A 27469-nucleotide genomic window follows, 5' to 3' on the forward strand; every position below is an offset into this window, starting at 1 on the left:
CATAATTGCTATCCATGCAAAATTAACGTGGTCAGAGAAGGATATGGAGGCATCTCCGTTCCCATTTTTTTCTAAAAAAAACTATATTACGTATTGTAAATATAAAAAATAGTTATTTAGATGTGTTACCGAACATCAAATTCAGTCTGATATTCCACGGGGCTTTATAAACCCACCGCATTCATGTATATTTGTATTTTACTGTTATATCCGTTCGCGCTTCAATTTAGTCATTGATTATTACAGAATATATCAGCTAAACACACTTCAATTTTTGATTCATTGATAGAGGTTTCTCTCTTCGACAGGCCGACCTCTTAGTCCGGCAGAATGTACGCTATCATATTTGATTTCCATTTTATTCATATAAATATTAATTGAAAACGTCCGTTTAAGGCACCGTTGTGGGGATGGTTTAATTTTGCTTCTGTTCGGGAATAACTTGATCGCGTTTGAGCTGTTGGTCCCACGATTGATGGGCCGGCAAAATTATATACGGTCCCACAAAGCTACTATGTAATCCAACAATCCAATCATCAAGGACAACCGCAGTAAAAAACGCCCTGACAGTTACCAATGCCTTAACATCAGCTAAACATTAGACAGACATGCGTAAGACCACATACTGTTTAAGGCGTATTTCTTTTTATGTGTTTCCGGTTTACCGCCCTCACATTTGTATTTTGCCCCGACCCTTTTTTGTCTTGAACAATATTTTTTATCATTTGTTTTGACTGTTTTTCTTTTTTTCTCTTAAAACATGAAGTATGTTTGGTTTTTAAATTACTAGTGAGGTTAAAACTGATTGTATGGATTTCCTTAAGCATAACATTTTCATGTTTTAAGGGAACAGAAAAAAAACAAGAATCAAATTGCCTTATCTGAAAATTAAACTATAGAAAAGAGATTAACCGATCAGCACACTCTATAGTTTTATGACATGAAAGTGGAAACAAACAATTTATTATCTTCATATGCCTTGATAGACGTTTGAGTATCACATTCCCAATTTTAACATGTATCTGCCGCCATGCCATTTATGTATATTGTATATAGCTGATTTGACATACATTATGGTATGAGAGAATAAACACTGTTTGACTTGACTTGACTTGAGAAACCGCCTTAAGACGATCAGCGAGTTCACTCAGTGTTTCAACCAGTTAACATGTACTCAATCTCACTCGTCCAACATCCATCAAAGCTAGCAAACTAATTAAGGTTATCAACTTAGAACTCATATTTTCAATTAACGTGCAGGAAATGAAGACACGAACATGGGTAAATAATAATTACTTTGTTCATATGTTAAGTTAATTAACGCAGTCCCTTGTTACTTAAAGAATAAAAGCTCAGTTAATTGCGACATCAAATCATACTTAGTCAGTACTTGTTAACATGAAGTGTGATCTTTTGACATGGACAGCATGTTTAACTTGCGGCAACAAAGCTCTTTTAACTTGACAGGAGGCTGGACGAGGCTGAACAAATAAATAATAAGTATAGTACTGACCTTGGATCGACCAAATGCACTGACAAATGATATATAGATATAGTCAAAAAAGCTAATAAGGTGTCACCTGTATAATAGTCGAAATACTATTATATAAAACAGCTGACGTCTGACAATTGATATCCGACATGTATACTCAACAAAGTTAATTAGCCGTCACCTATACATTTGTTGAAATATTGATATACCTAAATCATTTGTCATCTGACAATCGCTAAGTTGTTATTTTATCGAAAGAGAATATTCATTTTTAGTACAAAGCTTGACGTAAGAGTGGTATGAATGTTTTCGGCTTTATTATATTCTAATTTAAATTTGATATTAAAAATCCATGGTAAATCAAAAGAGGTGTTGTAGGAACATGAACAAGTTAACCCCCCCCCCTGCCCAAGTGACCCCTTGTATCGCTAATAATTCCAAGAAGTTAACCTTAGTTTAAACATATTTTATTCATCAATACATGTCAAATACAATGTAAATCAAATACAAGTACAAATGTTATGAAACGGATGAGAACGAAAGATAAATAAATCTTATAATGTTCTTCTCCAAGAAGGTAACCTTGACTTATGTTGTTGTTGTTGTTGAAAATGATGTTGTTTTTGTTACTGTTGTTGTTGCAAACATACCACACACGCATTAAGATAGCTGATGTGTTGATGCATGTTTGGTATGTCTGTGTTGTTTTATACATGGTGTAACTCTCGTTTAAGTGAATATTGGGCCTTAGCCTTTTGTATTAAGACAGATCCTTCGTATAATTTAGCTACTGGAGACACAAACGTATAAACAACACATACAACTTCAAGCAACACAAAACTACAACACACCTATCAACAGTGCTGATATGTTGATGCATGTGTAGTTTGTTTAAGATTGTTTGTATAGTGTCTATATCTCATTTGACCTGTCTGTTTAGCCATGGCCTTGTGCATTAAAACAGGGCATTCGTAGATTTGAGGTAACTGCGCTGTCCCTGTAGTTTGAATTGTATTGTTAATGAGCTCGGGACGTCTTGAAAACATGTTTTATTAGTTGACCTTTGTTTGAGTGTTTTTGAAAGTGTTTACTCTTTACGAATATGTAAAACATAAGCAAGTGTTTATTCTCATGGTGTATGCAAATGATAAATAGCATTGTTTAACTCCGTTGCAACCCTATAAAATATTTACATATCTATTCCACCGACCTAATTAAGATGACATATATTAGGATTAAAGTTGTGTTTCTTTATTGCCAAAGCTCTGATCGCTTAAAAACGTATAGACGTCCGTTAATACACCCACTATTCAGTTAAATGGAATTATACATAATTTGCGCTTGATGTGAATAATTTTAAGAATTCAAGTAGACCCAAAGGTTAAGCTCGCCATTAGCTCTTTGTATAAGACTAAATACGAGGGTTGTCCGAAAAGTCCGTGCACACGATCTATTAATATGCTCGCTATAGAAAATGTGAAACATTATCTACATAGTTAAAGACAACAAATATATTTGCACCAATCAAGAAAATTTTACTTATTTTCGTTGATATGTATAGAAATGACACTATTTTAAAGTTTCCATAAACACATGGACGCCACACTTTGATCATAACGTTGACTTCACGCGACGTGAAGAATGCGTTTCATATAAAACTAGCGTTCATTTCTCCTCGAAATATTCGCCCCTGTGTGAGAAACATTTCGTATGCCTCTCAACCCACTTGCTGAAAGTGCGCTTCACTGCCTGACCTACTGCGTTCACTCCTTCTTGAAATATAAGACTCTGTGTGAGATACAGTTCGTATGCCTCTTAACCCTCATGCTGAAAATACCCGATACCTCGTATGGTGTGCTTCACAGCCTGACCTACTGCGATGTTTGCTTCGTATTTCAGACTCCCGTCGTTGACCCTTCACCACCAAAGAGCCCAGAAATTGCGGCCAGGACTGCTGCAGATCTCGCAGCACTTGGACTTGGTGGAACCAACCAGCCATGGAACCTGTTCAATAAACAAGGTAAATACAACCTCATAAGTCCTTTCGTAATGTAGATCTGTATTAAGGTCTCTGTTTCCACTAACATCGCCAAAACCAATAGGGTTGGTAGCTTGACATAACTGTTTTATCTTTATTCTGTGGTTTTGTGTTGTTGTTTTTTTACAGGGATTCTGTACTAAATCGACCTATATCAGGGTATATCACTATCTTTATTAAGTTCTCTGTTTCCACTAACATCGCCAAAACCAATAGGGTTGGTAGCTTGACATAACTGTTTTATCTTTATTCTGTGGTTTTGTGTTGTTGTTTTTTTATAGGGATTCTGTACTAAATCGACCTATATCAGGGTATATCACTATCTTTATTAAGTTCTCTGTTTCTACTAACATCTCTAAAACCAATAGGGTAAGTAGCTAGACATAACTGTTTTTTCTCCCACCTCAGATAAGTAGATCCAATAATTTAACCATGCTAGTTATTCTTATTTTGCCCCGTATGGAACTCCTTTTTTAATGGTCACAACATTGTAATTACCTCCCTTGTTGAAGACTGTCGTCAGTAGCATCAAGGAAATCTTGTCTTATGGTAATATTTAGAACGCTAATTAATTATTTCTCGCTTCAAATGTCACCATAAAACAGTTTTCAAGCACCATTCAAGAAATAATGCTTCATTCTCCTTAGAACTATTTAAAAAGACCGATTTGACTATAAACATTAACTGGATCCTTACGCGCATATCCATGACAACCACGTGCTATCGCATATCCGTACGCAATTATTTTCACTAAGCACAAAAGAGTTCCAGCAAAAAAATACATTTTTACTTAATTTTGTTTAACTGAGGTGGGAGAAAAAGCATCTACCGTAGCCGCTCGTGTAAGATAGGTTCATCCCGACCCTCGCGCAGGGTGTTTTGCGGAAACTCGGTAAACCTCGTTTCCGCAAAACACCCTACGCTCGGGTCGGAATGAACCTATCTTATACTCTCGGCCATGGGAGATACTTATAATCTTTATGATGTTGTTTTGAGTACCGGGATACTGTACAAAATCGACCTATATCAGGGTATATCGCTATAATTGTAGAAATATAAAATAAATACACACTTCGGCAACAAAGTGAAATATCAGAAGGACAAGACGTTCGGCCGGGTTAGTGGAAACACAAATGTGTTAAAGCTGCTCTTTCACAGATTGAACGTTTTGACAACTTTTTTTTATTTTTTGTCTTGCAACGAGCCAATTTTTGCAAAAATTCATGGAAACCAGTAATATAAGACTGCTGAAAAAAAAGATCGCAAATTTTTATATTAAGTTCAAGAATTTGATGTTTTATGCATTTTTTTCTTAAACCGTTAGAAAGGTTTAAGCAAAAAAAAAAACATTAATTTTCGAACGGAAATATGAAAATCTGCGATCTGATCTTTTGTCAGCAATCTTTTATTATTGGTTTGCAAATATTTAGGCAAATATTTGCTCTTTCCCAGACCAAAAAAAAAGTTGTAAAAATGGTATATCTGTGAGAGTGCAGCTTTAACAACTAATCACAAAATAATGTTCATATTTTAGACCTGCATGGTTTATTTTATTTTTAAACCGCATCCTGTTGGCTTTATAAAAATTAGTCATGCATCTATGCTTTTTTCATTTCAATACATCTCTTGTTAGGTTTACATATTCAAACCGCATACGCCGTTTTAAACATTTTTAACTTGTGCAAAAGCAAGCTGATTACAGAATCATAACGCCGTTTATATATTCCTTATTCGGTGATTTTATATCGTGGTTTCAATGTTTGTAATCGGAAACGAAATTACGCCGTGTAAAATGCGGAAACAAGCTGTTTTAGCGATATTGCGTTATATTATTCTTACAAAAGAATGGGCGAGCACATTGCGTTAATGCGTCTGACCAGGCAAATCACAAGAGTGTGGTTTTATTCCAGCAATTTTCCGCGTTATAAAATCGGCAAGTAAATGAAATACATAAATTGTGTAGAACTCTTGGAATAGCTGATGAATGTCAAAGAAAAAATATTTGGCCATGTTATCAACAATTGTAACTTGTGTATCGCTTCTGTAGTTCAAATGCTTATTTACTTTATTCAATATTTTCTGCAATACGTAAATACTGGTTAATGATCCTACGATATTTTGCCGCAAAGTCGTTGATAAAATAATCATGTGTAAATGTGAAGTATAATCTTATAGCCATAGTATGTCAAGACGAATTTGCTATTTTATTATATTTCATTTTATTTTATTTTTAGTTATACTTTCTATTTGCGATTTTAATTGTTATATTTGGCCAAAAATAGTATGTTTTTTCTGTTTTTCATCATATAGTAATTCATTTTGCAAAACGTATTCAAAGCTATCCTTTAACTGCCTCAATGTCCAATGTCAGTTAAAACACGTTACTTTTAACAAGACAAACTACTGAACATGAACAATTTTTAATAACCTAAATGAATAATGAAAATGATGCGGTGATTTCTTTTTAAAAAAAAAGGAAAACACCTAAAACCTGTAATACATTCACTTTGGACAAACCACGTAGACCCAAATAAGATCATTAATTATTTTATTTTTTTATATATTTCGGTTAATTAATAATTCATGTAACTATTAAAATACTCATAACTGCTTTAACATTCTTGTATGACACATGCAAGTCAATTCCTGAATGACTATAACATAAATAGAATATTAATGACAAACAGACGGTGACGCTCAAATACCGAAATAGCAATTCGATTGCTGAGCGCGAGTCGGACGTAACTCTATATGAAAATCGAATGAGTTAGGTCCGTTTGACAATGGGCCCTCGCTTTCATCAGCATCAGCGTTGCAATCGTTACGGTGCTGAATACTAATTATCACATGCTTTTGATAAAAGTCAACAATAAAGGAAGTGTTTGAGTCCACAATACGACACCATGTTATGACATTTACTTGCATTCAGTCGTTTTTGGCGTCAACACGGGATCTCATTTTTATTTATTGTTAAAGGTTGTTAATATGTCGTATAATTATTTGTATAAGTGCATACTAACAACCTTTAACTTTTTTAAGCTGTACATATCTGCTTATGTACACTATCTACTAACACTTTTTATATGTATCGCTTTACCTGGGCTGGTATTCAATATTAGTGTTGGATCTAAGAACGATGTAGCTAATCGGATTACTTGTTATTAATAACTGACCATTAGAGTAAATGGAGACAATGATGTATGACCCTTCGATTAACTTACGTTGCATATTGAATAACAATTTTAGGTTTAAATTGATGATTTACTGAAATAAATGTATTGGAAAACTTGAAGAATACTTCATTCGCATTGGACAAAAGGAAATATTGACCACTAACTTGCCTCACACAATTATTACAATGGTACCCCACAATACAAGACCACACTTTCGCGTTACATCGTGCAAACGAGAGGGTTTAATATAATGTTGTAATATCTTGTTTCACAATCGTTGTAAAATAAATGAGTTTAATCTAAACTTATACAATTCTGGTAAATGGACGGAATATAATAAGTTATACGACTACGAAACCTACGTTTAACGGAGTAAATCACTTTTCCAATTTCAAATGGATTGTAACGTCAGCTTTAACAGTTTATGATATAACTGTCAAAATATCTGACGTTATGTAAAAGAATTAATGTACTTATTGAAATATTTTTAAACCACCGCCATTAATTTTCACTGACAGTTACACATGCGTCGATGACTTGTTTAAAGTTTGCGGTGTATTTTTTTCATTTTTTTATTTGAAGCTGCACTCCCACAGATTGAACGTTTTGGCATTTTTTTTATTTTTTTTTTTTTTTATTTTTTTTTTTTTGTCTTGGAACGAGCCAATTTATTCGTAAATGTAAGGAAACTATTCTAATAAGACGGCTGACAAAATTTTAGATCGCGGTTTTTTTTCTTAATGTTTAAAAACTAATGTGTTATGCATGTTTCTTGAACCGTAAGTAACTCTTTAATTCTTGAAACTAATCAGTTTTTGAACTGAAATATTAAAATATTCGATCTAATATTTTGTCAGCAGTCTTTTATCACTGATTTGCAGATATCTACGCAAAAATTTGCCCATTCCAAAACAAAAAATAAAAAAAAGATGTAAACACTGTAAATCTGTGACAGTGCAGCTTTGATAAATCCTACTATTTCATACATACTCAAAAATAGAAAAATATAGGTTGCAATTTAAACAAATATTATGAACGAATTATTTAAGATTATTCTATGTTATTTAGCTACGCTCACTCCGCCCACTCTTAATCATTTAAATTTTACTTCATGATATTTTGCAACGATTGTGAAACAAGTTTATAACAACGTTATATAAATCATTCTCGTTAGTACGATGTTTCGTGCGAGAATGGAGTTGTGTTTTGGGGGAAACCAGAGAACCCGGATGAAACCCACTTGTCAAGCTTAGTGACCACCACCAATTGATCATAAGCAATGGACGGGAATCGATTCCGGGTCGCCTTTGTGTGAAGCGAGTGCGCTAACCACTGAGTTATACATGTTTATATTTGAAATATTTTATAAGGGGATATAGAGAACAGTTTAGTGTATTTTATCAAAAGAAAGCACGTCAAATTATAAACAGGTTAAACGTCACGTTACCAGCCCTGTGTGCGCTGACGTCTGATTCGGACGTATAAGCAGGCTATTATTATTATTTTTTAAAAATGCAAGATCGATATTTTCACTATCGAACACACGTATTACATTGATAAATCTCTAAAACCAGCCAGAAAGCATGCATATTGCAATAGTTTGCACCTTAACAACAATTAATATTAGTTTCAGACGCTGTGAAGTTTCGTTAAGCCATGTTCCCTGTGAGGAAATGAGCATTATCACAATACGTTTAAACATCCGCACTGTTTTACTAATGCTATCAGAAGATTGTAGGTCGACTTAACCACAAATCGATCACACGCGGCTTCTTAACCCTAGCCAATTCATACTACACAGTTTTGCTGAAGGTTCGAAGGCGTCGCCCTAACATTCATTTTTTAACATAATTTTAAAATAAATCACTTGAAACATTACCTTGATATCTAGGAATTTTGAGCACTCTATTTGTTTTCATTGGTGCACATGACTAAGTCGATTTATATAGGCTTACATGAACTTTACCAACAAGCTATAAGTTTGTTTAAGTACACAAAGAAACTATAACAAACTAAAAGTCTAATTTATATGGTCGCTGATCCGTTTATATAAAGAAAAACATACACACCAGACTCACGGGAAGCGATCCCTGGTCGCCTTGGTACGAAGCGAGTGCGCTAACCACTGAATTAAACATGTTTCATTTTTTACTCTATTTACCCTATTCCTATAAGGGCTGTAAATAACCGTTAAGTGTTTTCGTTTTAAACAAAAGCACGTCAATCCAAAAAAAGGGTTAAACGTCACGTTACCAGCCCTGTGTGAGCTTACGTCTGATTCGGACGTGAGAGCAGGTTAATATTGAAAAAAAAGTGCATAATCGATATTTTCATCATCGAAAACATGTATTTCATTGATAAATCTCTTAAAAAACATCCTGAAAGCATGTCTACTGCAACAAATGCGTTTTAACATCTAAACAACAATTTATTTTAGTTTCAGACGCTGCGAAGTTCCATGTAAAATTGAGCTTAGAAACAATACGTTTAAATTATCGGTACTGTTTTACAAATGATATCAAACGGTTGTAGGTCGACTTAACCACAAATTGATCACACGCGGCTTCTAAACCCTAGCCAATTAATTCTATACAGTTTTGCTGAAGGATTGAAGGCGTCGCCCTAACATTCATTTTTTAACATAATTTTAAAATAAATCACTTGAAACACTACCATGATATCTAGGAATTTCGAGCACTCTATTTCAACATCGATGCATATGACTAAGTGGATTTAAACAGGCTTACATGTATTTCAACTGCAAATTATAAGTTGTTTTAAGTACACATAAAGTACACTAAAACAAACTTGTCAATCTTATCCATTTGGTCGCTGCTGCTCCCTTTAAAACAATCCGGGTTTTATTTAAATAAACAAAAACAAAAACTATCGTAGTAATTTGTGTTTTATTTTGTGTCCATTTGAATGGTTTGTTATGCACCAGTCAATTGTAACCACTCCCCCCGGGGGTAAAGCGGGGACTTTGACTTTCGGTCCAGCCAAGCCCGGGGGAAATCCCCGCCCTGCGGGGACGAACTGATGGTAAAATCCCCGCCAAATGCCCCCGCACCCAAGGGACCCTAGGTAATGCCCATTCCCCGCTATAATTTGCGCGGCGACAAAACCACCGCATTCGCCCTGCACTGCGGGGCCACCTGAAATGTAAAATCACTGGTGTATTAATGTCATAGAACTCGTTTGCATTGTTTGTCGGCTAGCGCAGTGATTTAACAGTAAGCGCAATCGCTTTTCACCAATTTGATGACAATCCGGGTTCAAAGAACCCGGGTATCCGGTCTGGGCGTATGTGCGCTTGATTGGTCACCAACCCGACCACGTTGGATCTACTCTTTATTTTCTTACGACACAATTTCACACTCTCGCAACATTGTGCCAACGAGAGTGACCCAATATATGTTTTAATAACCTTTATCGCAATCGTTGTAAAATAAATAAACGTATAATAAGTTAATAACCCTAAACTCGATCATGTATAAAATTGCACAACAATGGGAACGTCATCTACATCCGTCGATTTACATATTTAAATATCATTATTTTAATTCACAAATGATAAGCGGCATGCATTTTGAAATTAACATAAACTAATATGCTAATTGACTTAAAATGAATTAATTTTAGTAAGGTCGTTGACAGTTTTAATTGAGAATATGTCGTTGCATAAGATTACTCAATGAAATTTTTTAGAACTTAAGAATAGTAAACCATTTTTCTTCCAGATTAAGGGCCTTTCACAGTGCCAAAAAAATAAATACAGTTTAACTAAACCACTTTGAATGAAACAAAGGGCAGTCTATGCCGCTTAAAGATGCCCGTCTTCGTTTTATTACCGGGAGTTTGATAAGGTGATTAGTTTCATCAAACACTTCAACAAACCTATTTCCAAAATAATGTTTAGACGGTGCTCCGCAATACGGCTGTATTGTGAAAATGTTTGTCAAAAACTTTAAAGAAACTAACCTCTCAATTAAACTCAGGTAAAACATATGACACATAAAACTTAATCACACAGTATTTTATTGCAGTTAAAGGACTATTATTTTGTCATGAAAATCTATCTTGAGTCATAATTTAAATTTGGCGTTTTTAAACGGAACCGTGCTCTTTTTGTCATGATTTTCATGACATAAACCAACGCATTTCCTAAAGCATGACAAAAAGAGCACAGTTCGGTTTAAAACGCCAAACTTAAAACATCACTCAAGATAAGTTTTTATGACAGCTTATATGTCCTTAAAGCGCATTAAAATATACGAGTATTGTGTGATTTCTCCTAGATAATTCAGCTCTCGATTCAAAACAATGCATTATTCATGTTTGTGTGGGACAGCAAGGGCGTCAGTCGGTAGTTTCTTGGTAATGCGTACGCAGTTGTCCTGTGTGTCAGAGTGAATCAATTTCTGTCTTTTCGTATTTGTTGCTCAGTTTGTAATAAATTCAACAATATAGTTAGTAACTTTTGCATATACCATAAACGAGGTTAGTTGCGTAGTGAAAACGCTTTTTGATAAGACCACAAAAAATAAGGAACTTTTCGGTCATTTTCCATCGAAAACAACCTGGGATGTATATGGACGATTTACAATGCCAGAAAATTTATAGTTTTATTGAGCTGCAAGTAGATTGTGTAGTATTTTCAATTTAGCATCTAAATTTAATGACTTTACTGTTAGGAATTTGAAGTATTTATGAAAAAATACACTTCACTGGCAATCAATTTAAACTTAGTAGTATCAAATACACTTTGAAACACTACTGTAATTTAATATTATTTTTATAAAAATAACGAACTACCTCTACTAATGTACCGGCATACATTCGAGGTTGTTTTCGGTGGAAAATGATCGAAGAGTTCCGAGAGGACCACAAAGAAAGATAGATAGATAGATAATTTTTATTTCCTCCTTTGAAGAAGAAATTGAACATGGCATTACATAATATACATATGCATAGACATATTTATAAGAGTGATCGATTATGTACATATATACATGGAACATAGTTGTATGACTTAATTACATGTGATTTATAAGACAATGATAATATAATTCCAATGTCATAGATTAAAGGAAAATAATTGCGAAAGTTAATTCGTGTTGCCATTATTACTATATATGGAATAACTCAAGTGCAAATTATGATTTTGTAAAATTATAATTATTTTTAATGCCAATAGCCTAATGCCTAATTCAGCCAAACCGAAAATGATTAGACAGTGTATTATTATTTTTATTTTCATTTTCACAAAGAAAACGTGCCAATTTCATGTCGTTTATTTTGCACATGCATTTCATTGGTCAGCAGTAACTACTTGGTAGTTATTGACCAATCAATGAACATTTTGACTAACTTTAACCACGTGGTAAATACACCGAAAAATCCCAATTATAAATAAAGAGTTTTTTTTTCATTTTTACAGCTCCCTATGACCTGACTCAAATCACAAGAAATCTACCGCCAACACCTCAAGTTAACATGTTCGGTCTTCCATCTGGAGGTAGGTGCTAACATGTTCTTGTTTATTTCCCAGAAACAATGTATGTGTATATCATATTGTTGCTATATAAAGGTGGTTTCTATTAACACAAACACTATCATGTGTTTAAGTGAATACTTGGTTGGTCAACAACATAGTAATTTTGCTATGAACTTAATCATGGTATTAAATATGGAAAAAGAGTTACATACGTGTAAACTGTAATATGGAAGTGTAATACACAAGACTGGTCGTAACAGAAGAACAGGCCCCGATTTCTCGAAACTTCTTAATGTTGACAGGCTTAAGTAGCTTTTTGAACTTATTTAAATTCCAACTTATACATAATTAAATTTGATTTTGATTTATAATTTTTTTTTGATTTTATCATAAAAATAATTACTATTTGAAGTCTAAAATTCTTAAAGACGTAAAAAATGCAAATTATGGAAAAACAAAAGTAATGAGCTTAGTTTCATCCTGTAAAGACTTTCGAAGTCTCGAGAAATCGGGGCCAGATTATTTTTAGTTCGTTGGAAACTAGCTTGCCTGATCGACGTGTTAAAATACTGACTTTTAACATACGTTGCAATACTGACTACTGTCGCTTTCCGCTTATATACAGCTTGCTTTAATCAAAGCACTGAGAGTACTGGTGGACGGTGATTCTAGTGGAACATGTGTTTTGTGTTTTACCAAAATGTACCGGCGTATTTTCGATTTCAATGAAGGACAGAAAGTTGTTATAAGTAATGAAGAACATAACTGTGTTAATATTCTATTCCCCTTGAAATGTAAGATACGTGTGTCTATATAGTTACATGTTAACATCATTTGAGCTACTATATAAACTGACATTGTTTATGTGTGCATGTAGAAAACCATTTAATATAATTGCTGTCATGATTCACAGGAGGCTTTGACCTGGGCTCAGGATTTGATCCATTCGGTTCCATGTTCTCAACACCTAATTTTGACTCTTTATTTGGAGGATTCGGAGGTTATTTTCTACGTTTTATACATGTATACATGTACGGGATATAGCTCATGTTCAAAACCGTTGAAAATAGATTTAACTAACTATAAGCATTAGGCTAATATACTTTAAATAATGCATCGTGCATGCCTTTAGAAATAGTCATAACCTGAATGACCCCAAAGGAATTCGTGAAATGGTGTGATTTTCAAAACAGCATACTTTTTCATTTACATATTTTATGTCTTACAGAATAATGTGATATACTATTATATATCTTAATCCACTCGTTCGTACAGTAACAACATAACGTTCAATGTCCCGCTCTGATTTTGTCAGTACAACGTCAGTGGTCCAACGAAGTATCAACACAAGAGCCTTCAAAATTTGTTAGATGTATTGGCCAACGTGCCCTCCTGATTTTTTTATGAAACATAAACACACGACCACATGAACAACGCAAAAAAATCAATCCTAAAAAGGAAATGTACGTGTACATACTTATTAATAGCACAAATAACTCTGCGAAATACACTATCAAATATATACTCATGAGGTAGTATACAAAATTGGATTTAAGATTGATGTAGCGATTTGGATTGCGTGGTATAAATAGATCACCAATAAAACGAGTAATGTCAATTATGTCAATAATATATGACTTTTATATTGAATACCATCCCTAGTCAATGAGTAAACGTCGACAAGCTGAAATAAGTATGCATATGATAACAGGGCAGACACGAGTTAGTTTAACGCGAGTGTGTGGTCTAGTGTAGGGGGAGGTGGGTGAATACCCGATGGACACCCGATTGTCAGGCTTGGTGACCGCTTACTTAACTCACTTACTCCCAGGCCGGATATAACAACTCTTACGACTTGATGATGGTGACATGCGGGGTGAATAGTAAATTCTGAATTATCAGTTTCGGCGTCATATCAAAGATGTTCTTCAGAAAAAAACGTACCAATGACCTTCAGTGCATACCACTTAATTTCGCATCCTCTATTAGCTGTGTGCTCTGTGACACCATGACAACCATAGTCATATGTATTGGAAAAAGTTTAAGTACTATGTAACTACCATTCTTCCAGGTTGTTGTTTAATATGATTGTGTCGTAGTGTTATATTTTTAAAAGTTTTCTGAACGTTGCTGCTTCCTAGTGTTCCATCTTTTATATCCTGTTGTACTTTATAGCAATCACTAACCTGACATTAACAACTTACATATGAATGCATCTAACGAATGTGGCATGCATCACGTATATACAGACGATATTTCGATGTTTCCAAGGAAACAGATTGTTCAAAAGCGAAGGAAGAAAACCTAAATTGAATTTAAAAAAAAATCCTTTCTTTTTCAAAATGAAACCTTAATTCTAGTCAAACGTTTATTTTACTAAAGGCGAATAAATGTATGGAACTTTTACGATGCTTATGATGGATAATTATTTTATTCCCGCGATATGGATTGGAAGGCAAAACGCTGTAATATTTTTCGATTTTACCATTCAAAATTTCCGCGTTTTTACGCCGAATCTATTTGAGCGATAATACAGCAATACATGAATGCTGAAACAACAACGATGGATGCCTTGTGGAACTATGTAAGTTTTTGTTCATATATTCTTCTCAAGGGGCTAATTCACATATTTTATGTTGGCAACACATTATTTAAAGTATGTTCAAATTAAATTATTGTACTTACTTTAATGAACCGAAAAGCAATTTGCAAATATGCGTGTGAATCAGAATTGTGCATTTTGAAGCCGTACGATTTTTGACAAAAGAGCGCATTTTTGTTTCAAATAAGAATTACAAAAATGAATAAATTTATTTATATATCTATTCAAGCAATTCGTTCACATTTAACCCGAAACTGATTTGCTCGATGTCTGACCAAATAAAATGTGGACAAGTCCCTTTAACGCCTATTTTTACTTTATAACAAACATTTCATACACAGTAAATATTTGCTGCATATTGATTTAACATGTATATTTATAACTTTTATTTAAGATGGTTCGGTGTTTTTACTTGAGGTTTCTGACCTACAATTAAGTTAGGGGTATGATAACGCATTTTAATTTTTATGTCCGGTTACCCCAAATAATTTTAATATACTTTGAAAGGTTTATGATTGGCGATTACTAATATGATATGTCCCTGTAGTTCTAAATGTATCATTGATTACTAATATATCAATCATTAACAAAAAGACATTAACCTAAATATAATTACGTTTTTTATGTATTTGTTTCATGTTTGCTCTTTGTTTCAACTGAATTTAGGAGTAAAAATGATATATACTTACGGGATACTTATTAAAAAGCCAAATTTGTTTAATTAATTTGTTTCGGTTTGATTTTTACATTTTCTGTTTTTATAAGTGAAACCCCTTTTCACATGCTATCAAAATAATATGTGGTCACCAGCGATCGAACATTCACATAATGTATTTTAGAATTGGATTATGTATTCTTGCACACCGGATAGGCATTTCCGGTAGATATGATGTTGGTAAATTCCCCCAAACCCACCACATGCCAGACAATATTCCTCTTTTTTTAGTTACTTATGGAAAGTAATGAAAGGCGTTTGAATTGAGCGCGAACAAATCGATATTTCTACAAGAAATTTAATCACAAATAGAAAATTAATCATATTTATGAACACAATTTTAGAGGAACTACTTTGCAAAAACATTCGACTGAAATACGCCTTATGATGTCAGTAAGCAACGTCGCCTGAGATATTTGGTGCAATACACAAAGCTAAGCTTATTGCACCTTTTTAGTTTACACAATGAATTCTTTTATGTTTTAACAAAACATATTCATAAGAGTTTCCGGTTCGGATAAAAAAATTCGAACCCTCGCTCACGACAGCCTCGTTTCTAGCTTACACTGCCACTGGGTCGGTTTTTACAACCTGGGCCAAAAGCACATTATAGTTAATGCTGATTTCCTTTAATGATTTTGTTCGACCTTTGTTAGAATTATTGCAATAATTAAACCGTTTTTATTTTATTACGGACATGTTTTGTTTTGTTCGTTGATATACATCTATATCTCTTTCAAATAAAACCATGTAGCGTCGCATTTGTTTTCAGAGAATTAATACGGAAAAAATGACAAAAAACACTCGAAATTTTATCGTCAACTAATAGAAAAAAACTAACATTCTAATTAATTCAATATCTATAAATAGCTAATGTTATTAATAACGCTTGCATGACGACATATTGCCCTGTAGCACGTGACCTAATCAATATGCGCATAAATCAATTACATGTGTACAACTAATACATGGCTGTTCTGAACTAGAAACGTATATTTAATGGTCAAAGACCACTTAATAAAGTTCCCATATATTCTAGAGAGCTGCATGCAAGATAAAACTGATTTCTACTATGGGGAGAAAGCTCCACTAGCCTACTAAAAATTAAACGACGTTAGAAAAAGAAATTGGTTGAATAAGAAGAATACAGTCGGTTGACCGTAACCACTTTGATTCGGTTAAATGATTATAGCCAGTGTATGAGGAAAAACACTTGCGGTGAAAATGTGACAAATAAAAAGTAGCTCAAGTAGACCCAGCATGTTCAGTCTGTTTTTGAAATCATAAACCATTTAGCTTCAAAGCAAATAAATACGTAAGGTAGCCAATGGTCTGAGATGGTATAACCATGCCTTGAATCACTGTCATGTGTCGATTAGAACCAAAAAGGCATGTGCCAATGAGTCGGCACTTTCAAATTGGTGTAATATGCACTTCTAGCACATCCCTAGGCATTTCCAATGAAACTGGGCGTCCTGGAAAGTACATCTGGCCAGATGAGTCACTCGCAGCAAGCAACGCAGCACATCATTTTTTTTACTATATGATTTATTATTCGGAACTCCTCGACCATTTTCCATCGAAAACAACCTCCGATGTATATGGACGGTTTACAATGTCAGAAATCTTTAAAATGAACTACGCCGCATCGCGTAGTAATTTTACTTTAGAAGTTAATCTTAATTACTTTGCTCTTTGGATTTTTTTATGCAATAATACATTTTACTGGTGATCAATTTAAACATTTACAGAGTACGGCTACTGATGTACCGACACACATTGTTGAGGATGTTTTCGATGGAAAATGGCCGAGATGTTCCGAATGTATGGTTTAGAAAACTAGTATTATGATATAAAAAAGGCATTGAAGGAAAAGATGGAGTTTTCAAGAACAACCAATTTCATTCGGAGCACCTCGGCCATTTTTATCGAAACAATCTCGGATGTATGCCGGTACATCAGTAGAAGTGGTTCGTAGTTTTTTTAATTATATCATCAACTGAATGAAGTGTTTTAGCTTGTATTTGTTGATCTTAATTAAAATTGATTGCCAGTGAAGAGTTTTATTGCATACATAATTAAGATTCCCAAGAGTAAAGTCATAAAGTTTAACTGCTAGATAAAATTATTACGCAATCTACTTGCAGCGGACACACACCGATTTCTGAGTATGTAAAACGGCCAAATACATCCGAGGTTGTTTTCGATAAAAATGATCTCCGAATGACCCGATATTTTCGATTTACAATATCGGCAATCCTCGTTTCCTGCTTACGTGCATTCACTCGGGTCAGATTGTCCGATTCAAACCGGAAACACATGATATATATTAATAACCTCAGTAAAAACAGATCAGTATATATCAATGTCTTTTAATTGATGTTTTCATGCCATTCTTAACCACAAAGTGAATTGATTGGTATATTCGTATAGATCATATTTCCGCATAAATTAATTGCAATTAATACAATGCTGTTTTGAAATATTTACGTATAATCTCAGATTAATTGACAAATTTATTTCATTGCTTTTTGAAGTGACGTTTTAATACTATTCAAAACCTCAAAGTAAATTGAACGGCAATTTTGCATTTATAATATGTCCGCATATTAATCAAATCAAATGCAATTAATACATGGCTGTTTTGAAATATTTACGTATAATCTCAGATTAATTAACAAGTAAGTTTTAATACTATTCAAAATCTCAGAGAGAATTGAAAGGCAATTTCCTGTATATGATATTCCCGCATAAATTAATTTTAATAAAAACAAGACTGTTTTAAAAATATATACGTATGTTCTCAGATTAATTGACAAGTATATTTCATTGCTTTTTGAAGTGACGTTTTAATACCATTCAAAACCACAAAGGGAACGGATAGACATATTCGCATTTATAATATTTCCGCATATTAAATCTAATGCAATTAATACATAGCTGTTATGAACTAATTACGTATAATCTCATACTAATTGACAAATATGCGTCATTGTTTTTTTAAGTGACATGCTGATACCATTCAAAACCACAAAGTGAATTGATAGGCATATTTGAACACTTCCTTATCATCTTTAGTCATGTAATTTAGGAAATTTCATGTTAATTAAATTTAACAGAATCTTGTATAAAATGTAATGAGATATCCATTGGTGCATTAACACAGTGGGTGACAATATTCAGCTAATTACCGTTAAAGCTGCACTCTCACAGATTGAACGTTTTGACAACTTTTTTATTGTAAGTCTCGGAACGAGCCAGTTTTTGCGAAAATGCATGTAAACCATTTATATAAGACTGCTGACAAAAAAAAAAATCTCAGATTTTAATATTTAAGTTCAAAAGTTGATGTTTTATGATTTTTTCTTAAACCGTTACTAACGGTTTAAGCGATTAAACATTAATTTTCGAAAGGAAATATAAACATTTGCGATCTGATCTTTTGTCAGCAATCTTTTATCATTGGTTTGCAGATATTTGCGCAAAGAAAAAGTTATAAAAACGGTATATCTGTAAGAGTGCAGCTTTAATACCTGATATGCTTATTAGAAGCTATATTTAGTTTGCAGTCTCCAGTATTTCTCCTGCTTTAGCAATTGTATATTTCTTTGGTATCTACTTATTTCAAACTATCGTACACGCTGATACTTAGGACATGCCAAAACATGGCAAATAATTAAGACTTTGTCAGTGAATTTGTTTATAGTCACGCAAAAGAGAATAAAAACTGGTTGAATTTAACATCTATCATGCTTCCTAGTACCCCTTTGACCGGATTGCAAAGCAAGCAACAAATGGGCAGACATAGTAGCTGTGTCATGAAGTAGGTTCAACATTTAATAGAGAAAGTACAATGCTGGTAAAGTGAAAAAAAATATCATTATACTGCTTTCCTTTCAATTTGATTTATGTGTTAACATCGGAAATTGATATGGTTATTTGTATGTTTTTTTATGTTTCAAAAATAATATCTTCAAGCTGCACTCTCACAGATTTACCTTTTTTACAACTTTTTTTATTTTTTGTCGTGGAAAGGGCAAATTTTTGCGTAAATATCTGCACTCCAATAATATAAGACTGCTGACAAAAGATCAGGTCGCAGATTTTTATATTTCCGTTCGAAAATTAATATTTTATGGCTTAAACCGTTACTAACGGTTTAAGAAAATGCATAAAAAATCATTTCTTGAACTTAAATATAAAAATCTGCGATCTATTATTTGTCAGCAATCTTATATAACTGGTTTCCATGGATTTCCACAAAAATTGGCTCGTTCCAAGACAAAAAGTAAAAAAGTTGTCAAAATGTTCAATCTGTGAGAGTGCAGCTTTTAGTGGGATTTCATCGAAACAGTCAAATGGCTTCTTAAGGAATGTTTACATGTACATTTAAAAGTAGCATACTGTATATATAGATTGAAAACAACAACAACTATGTATTGATTTGTTAATTTATTGATACAAAATGTGAAAACAACCAGTACCATTGTTATGTCATGTATTGGTTTCCTTACAAATCCACAAACTAAATCAAACATAATGTTTCAATTTATTAAGCTAATTTAAAGCTTCTTAACTGCTGTACACGCCTGGCTAGATATGGTCTGTCAACAATACAGCCAGAAAAAAACATTTGTTGTATTTTTCATAATTTATTTTCCTTATCTTGACAGGCGGGCTGTCATATTTGTACACCAGCATCTCAATTAGGCCACACAAAAATAATTCTATGTCATTGGGCGGGAACGTTTTCAGTCTTCAAAATGAAAATTAAAAATAATTAAGCCCAAAAATCGTTTGACCTTTTGTTCAAAACTTTGTTAAATTGATAACGATAAGTTTGTTTTTGTTTGTTATATACATTCGTTGTAAATATAGTATTTTATTCCACCCCGGATAAGTATGTTGATCCAAATATTTGGCCATTTCTTACCATGTCGCGTAACTTCAACAGGTTCTGCAAAACACCCTACGCCCGGGTATGGATGACCTGTCTTACACGAACGGCCATGGAAGATACTTATTATCTTCGTATTTTCTATGGAAATTCGTTTGCTTGTTGTTGTTTTCCTAACACAGATATATATCAATTTAAATCAGAACCTGACACTAAGCAAAGCATAACTTCGGTATGGCCTGACCACTTGCATGAGTTATAACCTTAATACTGCTACTTCGTGTTTACAACAATAATTGATAACAACATTAGTTGGACATATGAATACACAACAACTTAATGAATATTTAACACATTTCTTAATGTAAACACAAATGGGTGACTTGAAACGCAAAGTTCTAAATGTTATATCATAAACCATGGCCCATAAGCTGATGTATTATTTAATGAAAATATAGCTTTGTTTTGATAAATATGGTAAGAATAACCACGGTGATAACTTATGAAATTCAATTAATTTTAGACAATTAATGATTAAAAATAATATTCAAAGTAGGGGGTACCAGGGACCAACCCGCATTTTTCTCTCAGTTAGCAATCGGCGACCATATCCATTACACCATGTTAGATAGATATTTTTGGTGTTTTTGTATATCAACAAAAGTTGCAATTGTAATATAATGTGACAGCAATGAAGCAAAATTTGTAATAACAGTTGTCAACATTTGAATATTCATAGTTATTATTAAGGTTTAAATGTTCATTTTAAGGTTAAAGACCACTAAATAAACATTCCAATATTCATTGACCAATTTGCACGCGATGTTATACTGATTTATACGTATCACTTCTGTACTAAACGTGAAACAACCTTAGAAAAGAGGTTACGCTTCTTATTAGAAAAAAAATAAAAATGGTAGAACATAACCACGGCGTATGTTTTCGATTAAGTGATATGGTCTGTAGAAGTACAAAAAGTGCGGGGAAAAAATAATCAAGAAAGAAGATCAAATGAATCCAGCATGTTCAGCACGTATTTTTAAATCACAAATAACGCAGCTTCAAATCTTAGCAGACAGAAAGTAGCATATGAATTAACATGGTGTAATCATGCTTTGATCAAGTGCCATTTGCTTACAAAAAACAACAACATCTGTAATGCACCAGTCAATTGAAACCACGCCCCCCCCCCCATGTCCGGGGAATAGCGGGGACTTTAACTTTCGGTTTAGCCAATCCCAAGTAAAATCCCTGCCCTGCGGGAACAAACTGCTGGTAAAATTCCCGCTAAATACCCTCGAACCGCGGGATGCATAGGTAAGGCCCATTCCCCTCTATTTTCGGCGCGAAAACAAAACCAATGCATTCACTCGGCACTGCGGGGCCACCTGGAAGGTAATCACACGGCCCTTAACCCCCGCTGTCCCCGTTATACCCCCGGACCTTGGGTGTGGGGGGGGGGGGGAGCGTGGTTACAATTGACTGGTGAATAACACTGAGTGGTCACTTCTGAATGGCTGTAATTTTCACTTTTTGGACAGTGTAATTAACCAGGTAGTAGAATAATTAGATGCTTCCAATAGGCCTTAGTCAACCTGCTATTTAGTAATATTAGCTAAAAGGCAGGCCAAAACAGAGCGCATGGCTTAAACTTCGCCATATTACTTAACCATCGTTATCACATTCGTGAATATAACTTATGTAAACCAAGCAATTGGATGAACCTAGATGTAGTAATGGAAATGTTTACGTATTTGTAGAAGGTATATCTCATACCTTTGCAATAACTTAATCACTTCAGTCATTTATTTAAACATTCGGAAAGCACTGTTAATGCACACTCGGAACTCCTCGGCCATTTTCATCGAAAGCAACCTCGGGTGTATGTTGGCGCATTAGAACAAGTAGTTCATACAATTTATAATGATACTTTAATGTAGCTTCAGTGTTAAAACATGTAATTTGTAATTATTTCAAGATGATTTCCAATGAAATATATACTTGCATAAATAATATAGAATTAATTGCTTAATTGAAATTAATACGCATTTTGTTGAAGCGTAGTTAAATGCAAACAATTTTGACATTGTAAACCGTCCATATACATCCAAGCTCGTTTACGATGACGTGTTCCGATTGACATATTGCTTGCACCAATATTGAAGATGGATGCAAGTCTATGTAGAAGTTAAATGACATGAAGTAATATCTTTATGATTAAGAATTGGCGAAGTGAGCGAAGTCTAACATACTTAGAATACAACCTCATTGGCTGACACATTGTAAACGCAGCATATGATGCAGAGTGTGCCTATCGGATAGCTGGCAGTAGGCTGAAAGAACATCTTATTAAGAATCTCAACCTTTGCAGGTGTTTAAAGGTCCGCCTATTGCAACTCATCCGATACACATCAGATACAAAAATCCGCTTCGCTCACTCCGCCCATTCTTAATCATTAAAATGTTACTTCATGTCAATTAACTTGAAACATAACGAGTAAGCTTTTAATTAATAGCAAGGGGGAGCGAGTGAAGCGATCGAGCATTTTCTAGTTATTAAGAGCTCACCCAATATTTTCTAATTGACATTGATTATTACATATATTCTTCATGCAGGAAACGAAAGTATGACGTCATGTCCGTTAAGTGGTACAATTTCAATTACTTACTAAAAAGTGCAGCACTTATTGGAGGCCGATAGAAGATTTTATTGGATAGAAATACAGGTTATAATCTAATCCTAGTAATGTTTTACAAGCCATGATGTTTTATCACAAGGCGTTTAGATATGTGGTCAATAAATGTTTAAGTAGTAAAAACGTGCCACACGAAATGCTTTTCAAACAGATATCTGTGACAAGGGAGTTAACTGCATTTGAGTCAAATTGTTTTCATTGCCTCAGTTATTTTCGATTTTTATTTTCTAATATTTCAATTTATATAATTCAATAAATTTGATATCTAACCTATTCAGCTTGTTATGTTTTAACATTTCTTTTTATATTTTTGTACATGAAAAAGCGATAATGCCTCTTTTAATTTGGTATGACGTTTACAAAAATGGCGTGACGGTTTAACGGTTATAGAAATGTTACTATAGTTATTTTAATATGGGACATGAATTGTATACTTTATGCAATCGGATTGCATCGTAAATTATCTAAAATGTAAGCCGGTGTATAAGTTAAATAAATTCATAAAATTAATAATCATTTCTTAATAAATTAATAATAATATAATAAAATTAATAATTATTGATAATAATAATAAATTTGATACTACTACTACTACTAATAATAATAATAATTAATAATAATGATGATTAAAAACCGCAACCCACAACACTTAGTTAATGTTATTCGTAAAATTAATAATAATAATTACAATAAATATAATAATAATAATAATAATAATAATAATAATAATAATAATAATAATAATAATAATTAATTCATTATAATAATAATAATAATAATAATAATAATAATAATAATAATAATAATAATAATAATAATAATAAACACTTTATCAAATCTTTAATATGTATTAACAAATGATGAAAAATGATGATGATGAAAAATGATGATGATGATGATGATGATGATGATGATGATGATGATGATGATGATGATGAGATCATGATGTTCCTTTTTTAAAACACCACTTAAATTTACATAAATGGTTTTAAAGCAATTTATGACAGTCCGATAGTAAAGCGTTAATTTTAAACGTTTTAGCTTTTTCAATCATTTTTCATTTTAATTTGCAGGGGCATTCGGTGGCCAACAGTCCAGCCCAAATATGTTTGGACTTGGAACCGGAAGTGGTTCAGGAAATAACATGCTGCAGATGATGATGCTGCTGCAAAGGCTCGGAGCAGGCGCTGCCGCCGCTGCCGACGCTCCTGACCCTCCGAATCCTACCTTCCCACCTACGGGAAACATACGGGGGTTTCGCGGTGGGTTTCCGGGCGCTTTTCAAGGGGCGTTTCCGGGTGTTCAGAAAAGGTTTCATCCCCGTGGCGCTGCACCGCCAGTACGTGGCCGGCAAGCGGGTGCAGGGACTGGTGTTGAGGCAGGAGAGGCCGCAGAAGGTGTTACACCAGCAGCAGGAGCAGGCGGCAGCGAGTTCAACGCTATTGACAATTTGATAGCAATGGAGGAACAGCGTCAGAGGAGAAATCGTATGAAGGCACAAGCCCGCATGAGCCTGCCGATGCACAGACGCCCAGGAGGTGGTAACCCATTCGCTGTTCAACCCTCAGGTGGACCATACCCCAATTATCCAAACAACGCAGGTCCGAATCCCTATCAAAATCAAGGTCCGTATCGCGACACGCAAGGTCCGTACGCCGGTGGTCAGTGGCAGTATCAGTCTTCATCAAGCCAAGGTTCTCAACCAAACGCCTACACCTACCCTACCGAACCGCCCATGGCGAGACGCCCACCGCCACCACCTAGGGGAGAACCAGCCAATATACCATATCCTCAACTCTCAAGTCCAGCTGCTAAAACACAGACATCATGGAACTATCCCCCATCACAAGGATCCCCTCAAATGAAACACCCTGGAGTCTTAGATCGTAGGAATTCGGCTTATACCACAGCAAAACCACTATCAGCCAATCAGGGGCAAGTTCCAGAACCGGTTGAGGTTGAGCGTCAAGGCCAGAGAAAACAAGCGGGCGGCACGTCTCCTAAACCGACCCCGATGATACCGAAAAGTAAACCAACGTCTGAATTGTCAAATATTCCGCCAATTCCGGACCCAAACGTGCCAAACTTGCCCTCCCCGAAAACTACACCAATACCTTCGCAAACGGATACATGGTCACAGAGTCCAGACCCGAATGCCCAAACAGCGATAGGAACTTCAGTGGACAGTTGGCCACAGAGCCCAAATCCATCTCGGGATCAACCGTATAGAGACGCATGGGCTCAGGCTTCCAGTCAAAGTTGGGGCGCAGACCCTTCAGGTTTGATGCCTCAATCTGACCGAGCTCGCGGTCGATCAAACACAGATCCTTGGACGCAGGGTCCTGATGGTCGCTGGGGTTCAGCCACGCGTCAAGACGTACCTCCCAGAGACCAAGGGTGGGGCCGCGGATCCAGTGCGCCTCAACAATCCTGGCAAGATCAACAATGGTCACAATTCAACTCACAACAATATCCGCAAGATTTAGGCCGCTCTTCTTCATCATATCCACCGAGTTCACAGCCACTAAACAGATTCCCCTCGCCTCCCCGTCGACCGACGCCAAACTATCCAAACCTAGGTCAGCTACGTAATCAAATTCAAAGCAACTTTCACAAAATGTTCCTGGGTGCTGGCGCTGACCCGGTCGCGGCAAGGAATATGCGCATCAAACGGCCGACTCCTAGCGCCAACACGGCTACCAGCACTGAGGCCGCCAATGCAGCCGATCTTCAAGCGGACCAGGCGGACATGATGGCTGACCAGTTGGATAACATGCAGAGCGTAAATCCAATGCAAACTATGATGCAGGGCGTCGCTGACCCGAGTTTAATGGGTGGATTTAGTGGTATGGGTGGAAATGCCTTCGGTGGAGCTAACGCCGGTATTGGGATGCAGGGAGCGGCTTCCGGCGGAGGAATGGGAGACTCGATGATGAATATGGCGTTGTTGTCAAGGCTTCTTGGTGGCGGAACCAGTGATCTAGGGGGCGGGGCTGGAGCCACTTCCGGCTTCGGAATGAATCCCATGTTGGCGATGATGGCAGGCGGGGCAGGGATGTGATTTGTGCATTAACATTTGTGCGTGCGTCTGTGTGTATGTGCGTGTATGCGTGTGTGTGTAAGATATATTGTATCCATTAATCAGATTTATACTTTTTCTATTTCAGAGCATTTTATTTTTTATTAGCGGCGATATGTATTTGTATGAATGACAATGAGTTTAAATATAATTAGTAAGAGAGGGGAAAAGATGTAATACAAAAATAAAACTGAAAAACGTTTTGTGTTTTGTACATCCATTCAGCCATTCATCGAATGATTGAGTCAGCTTATGGATACATTACAATGACGTCATTTCCGGAATTTAAAATCAATGACACTTTTCGCAACATGAATGCAATGGGTTGAGTCATTCTGTCATATCATCTAGGATTATCACGAGTAAAATACTTGTAACTCTTTGTATTTGTATGATTCTGTATAGTGTAAGAAATATGTGAACATCTGTGTAGAAATTCAGGATTTCAAAAAATTTCAAACTACGTCACGTGATGATAGCGATATGGTACAGATAATACAAAAGGTTACAATAATTATAAATAAAGATTAATGTCTTAAGGTGATTTATTCTAAACATGAGCACAGGTATTAGAACTAATTAAGAGGTGGTGGGATGTAAGCTTATTTATACTCGCACTCGGGCCTTGCTCATTCGGCGAGTGCTCCGATAAGATTGCTAGTCATTTTAGGTTTTTGGAGCCTAGTGCACAGACAGCATGTAACCCTGGTTATAGATATTCTGGTTCTTTACCGTGCACCAGTGTATAGCACTGTCACACGTGACCCCCATTTAAAGTCTCTCCCGGAAGACGATTAGAATATTTTAGTGGTGTGGCGGGGATCGAATCTGCCACCCCTGGATTTACAGTCAAGTGTATTACCAATACCACGGATTCGCCGCTTATGATATGGACACAATATAGTTTTAATTTTAATGTGACAAGTTGAAGTTGCTCCGACAACTCATTGAGTCACTGCAATTAAAACGAGCTGGGATCGCGAGTTGTATAATTAAAATCTAAATTCTTATGGGTGCAGTTACTGTCATCATAACAACCATTCAAATACTATTTATATGTAAATTTTGTAATGTGCCGGGCGGGACTAAATTTCGTTTTTTTCTGTGTCGGAAAGGTAAACAATGTCTACATTTCCAAAATATGATTGATAGACAATTTTAAGTTCATTAGCCATATTAGGTTTAAAAACTGGTATCTAATGGTACTTGCTGACAACCGGTTGCAGTTGGCTGCACATGAGTTTGTTTGTTTAATTAATTAAACGATAAGCTTATAAATG

At 35.0% G+C, this 27469-nt stretch overlaps 1 protein-coding gene across 2 annotated transcripts in view; it reads left to right on the forward strand.

Annotated features, from left to right (window-relative positions):
* Positions 1-27469, forward strand: part of LOC128222482 (trithorax group protein osa-like) — a 60811-nt gene that overhangs the window by 10229 nt on the left and 23113 nt on the right. Inside the window, exons 3-5 of one of the 2 annotated variants that reach the window (XM_052931504.1) lie at positions 3392-3512; positions 12144-12221; positions 24184-26383. In XM_052931504.1, coding sequence (XP_052787464.1) covers positions 3392-3512; positions 12144-12221; positions 24184-26171 — 2187 coding nt within the window. In that variant the 3' untranslated portion in view covers positions 26172-26383. Of the gene's footprint in view, positions 1-3391; positions 3513-12143; positions 12222-24183; positions 26384-27469 lie in introns of those variants that run through there. The other variant, XM_052931503.1, reaches the window with a different exon arrangement.

Source organism: Mya arenaria, chromosome 16 (assembly GCF_026914265.1).
Source record: "Mya arenaria isolate MELC-2E11 chromosome 16, ASM2691426v1".
NCBI classification, from domain to species: domain Eukaryota; kingdom Metazoa; phylum Mollusca; class Bivalvia; order Myida; family Myidae; genus Mya; species Mya arenaria.